The sequence below is a fragment of the Octopus bimaculoides genome, chromosome 18, assembly GCF_001194135.2.
Source record: "Octopus bimaculoides isolate UCB-OBI-ISO-001 chromosome 18, ASM119413v2, whole genome shotgun sequence".
Classification (NCBI taxonomy): domain Eukaryota; kingdom Metazoa; phylum Mollusca; class Cephalopoda; order Octopoda; family Octopodidae; genus Octopus; species Octopus bimaculoides.
Genome location: NC_068998.1, coordinates 16,913,883 through 16,917,289, shown reverse-complemented (window position 1 = coordinate 16,917,289; position 3,407 = coordinate 16,913,883). Strand labels below are relative to the sequence as shown.

The 3,407-nt window shown below is 37.4% G+C and overlaps 1 protein-coding gene across 2 annotated transcripts in view; it reads left to right on the top strand.

Moving 5' to 3' along the window:
* The window catches only part of LOC106878737 (ELMO domain-containing protein 3), a 19,132-nt gene that overhangs the window by 10,914 nt on the left and 4,811 nt on the right, over positions 1-3,407 (top strand). For both annotated transcript variants that reach the window (XM_052974249.1, XM_014928049.2), the window contains exons 6-7: positions 1,333-1,579; positions 3,127-3,257. In XM_052974249.1, coding sequence (XP_052830209.1) covers positions 1,333-1,579; positions 3,127-3,257 — 378 coding nt within the window. The remainder of the gene's footprint in view (positions 1-1,332; positions 1,580-3,126; positions 3,258-3,407) is intronic.

The window sequence follows — 3,407 nt, the reverse complement described above, 5'->3', positions numbered from 1 at the left end:
CATACACACACACCCACATCATCATCATAGTTTTTAACATCTGCCTTCCATGTTGGCATGGGTGGGACACTTTGACAGAAGCCAGCCAGGCAGAAGCCAGCCAGGCAGAAGCCAGCACCAGACTTCTGTGACTGTTTTGGCAGGAGTTTTACAGCTGGATGCCCTTCCTAACACCAATCGCTGTGCAGAGTGGGCTTAGTGCTTTTTACGTGGCACAAGCACAGGCAAGGTCAGTTTTGGCAAGGTTTTTAAAGCTGGATGCCCTTCCAAATGCCAACCACTTTACAGTGTGAACTGGATATATATATTATATTATATTATATTATATTGTACTATATTATATAAATGCATGTTTTTTATATATCTTATTTAAAATAGTAGTAGTATTTTGGTTTCTATTTTTCAGTTTTTTTTCTCCTGATGGAATAAATAACCCATGAAATTTAACTTAATTATATAATTATGTATGCCAATTACATAATTGTATAAATGATTGTGTTTTTATTCTATCTACTAAAACAGCTGTAGAGCAACATTAAATTATGAATCATCTGTGAAATTTCTGCTTTCCTGCCTTTTTACTAATTTAAATATATATATGCACATATTCATACATACATGCATGTGTTTATATATATATATATATATATATATATATAATACACATTAAGTACAGAACATCACCAACAAGTGAAAAATACATAAACACATGAGAGATAAGCACAGGACATCACTAACGAGTGAAAAATATGGAAGCACACAAGAGAAAAGTACAGGACAAATCCCCCTTCTACTCTGCCCGTTGATCGCACATGATTATAGGCCTTTTTCTTGTCTCTGTCTTTTCTGAATGCAATGTCCAACTAGCTGAACATCATTTCCCTCTTCTCTCACCTCTCAACATTTTTTCTCTTCTACTAATTTTTTCTCTTCTACTATTTTCTTCCCTTCTATTCATTGTATATCCTTTCAAAATTTCTCTTGGGCCATTACAATTCCTCTTGGCCTAACGGCCATTACAGTTGGCCTAGCGGCCATTACAATTGGCCTAACCCATTACAATTCGTCTTGGCCTAATGGCCCTTAATGTTTGTCTTTGTCGTTGTTTACTCTGTATATCCACTCTGTTGTTGTTTGTTCGTTCAAAGCCCTAACTCTCCACAAATTTTATATTTTTAAAATTTCTGGATGTTGCTGTCTTATGAAGTTTTCCTATATATATATATATATATATATATATATATATATACACACATACATAATACATTTTGGTTTACTTCTAGTAAAATGTCACTAAAAATTTGTCCTTTCTTTTCTTTTTACTCACTTCAGGACAAAATACACACGTCTGTTGAACGGAAAGGGTTGTCAGTTCTGTCTAATTTTCTGTTCGGTCCTCCAAAACTCTCACGTAATCTTCTACAATCAAAAGAATTTGTTTTCTGTCTTGCTGCCACTACCTTTGATAACCAGGACCAAATTCACCTGAAATCTCTTTTTGCTGTGTATCGCAATTTAACTGGACGCAAAATGAACTGCAGCCGTTATGGATATCATTGGGAAGAGATTGGTTTCCAAGGTATGTTTGCCTAAGTACTTTTACTTGTTTCAGCCAGAAGCTGTGGCCATGATGCAGCAAACTAAGTACATTGAACATCCTCTAAGCGAGCACAATTAACTGGCTGCTGTGAATAACCATTGCTTTTTTCCTATATGGTAGTTTTTAATAAGTTAGTCATCATAGTCATCAGAGAAAGAGGAGTTTAGGTAGTATTCATGAAGTTTTCTACCAAACCTTCCAAGACTGGTATGAAATAATTGATGCAGATGATGCTTAAAGAGACCCATCCTCCACAGCAGAAGTGTTAAGGCTGCATTCCCTGGTGAAGAAGATTGGCCCGGAAGAGTCTTGTGCTGGTGCCACATAAAAACCTGGTGCAGCTCTCCAGCTTGCCAACTCAGGTCAAACAGTCCAACCCATGCCAGCCTGAAAAACGGATGTTAAAGGAGGAGGAGGTGGAGGGTTCTATTGCTGCTGCCACCTCCAAATCTATACAATGTGCAGGTAAATGTCTGCAAGAAAAATGTGGAAAGGAGAGATGGACCCAGATTTCTTAGTATGACTACTTGCAAACAGAGTAAATTATGCTGAATGACAACCAAAGGAAAAGTTTAGGGAGGTTGATTGGTAGATATGGTATTAGCATTGTACAAGTTAAAGTGCCTTGAGTGTACCTCTCTCTACATTCACGGTTCAAGTTCTGCCAAGGTTGACTTCAACTTTCACTCTTCCAGAAGCCAAAACACTATCATCATCATCATCATCGTTTAATGTCTGCCTTCCATGCTAGCATGGGTGGGACTGTAGTACCAATAAAATAGTAAGGTCAACTTAGTTGTCTATTTCCACCATCCATCCCCAGTTTATAGACTTAGGGTTTCACTAAAAATAAATATTTAAGAACTAAATATTTAGTGGTTTCATGTGACCTTTTTTCTTGTGACAAATTAGAATCACCTGTCACAATGTTTTCATACTCTAGTGCATTTATCTACCTACCCACTTCTTCCATTCCTCACTCCCTATTCTCTCTCTTATATTAACCTTGTACCTTGATGGCTTACTCTCACCATCACTCTCTCTTTCCAGCTGGAGAAGCCACAATAGATGTCTTCTGCAAGACATCTATTCCTGTCCCTTTGCAATACTTTCACCTCCTTCAATACTATACTCCGTTCAGTTGAGGAGATCTTGTCTTGCATGTACTTGGTGACCTCTCTAGTGCTGGTGCCACAGAAAAAGCACCCCATACATTCTGTAAAGTGGTCGGTGTACAAAGCATTCCAAACAGACATTCGAACTGGGTGCTGGCCTCTGGTTCATCAGTTCAGTTCCTGTCAAACCATCTAACCCATGCCAGCATGGAAAGAGGGATATTAAATGATGATGATGATGATGATGACGACGATGACGATGAGGATGAGGATGCGGATGATGAAGATGATGATGACGATGATGACAACAATGACGATGACGATGATGACGACGACGATGACAGCGACGACAATGATGACGATGATGATGGTTGTCTTCATTTTTGGTTTTCATTATCTTTTTTGCTTTAGGTACTGATCCATCAACTGATTTGCGAGCTGTTGGTCTTCTTGGGCTCCTGCAACTTCTTTATTTAACTTCAAAGCCTCAGCTAAATAACCTAAAAGACAAAATGTACAGTTTATCATCTCACAAGACTCAGGTATTGATGGCAATCTCTCATCTTATCAAATATCAGTAAAAATTTATAAAAATGTGAAGTAAAAACAGTTTATCTTCTGTCTGGGGGTCAAGAACATGTCTGTATATATGTGTATATATATATATATATATATATATATATATATATATA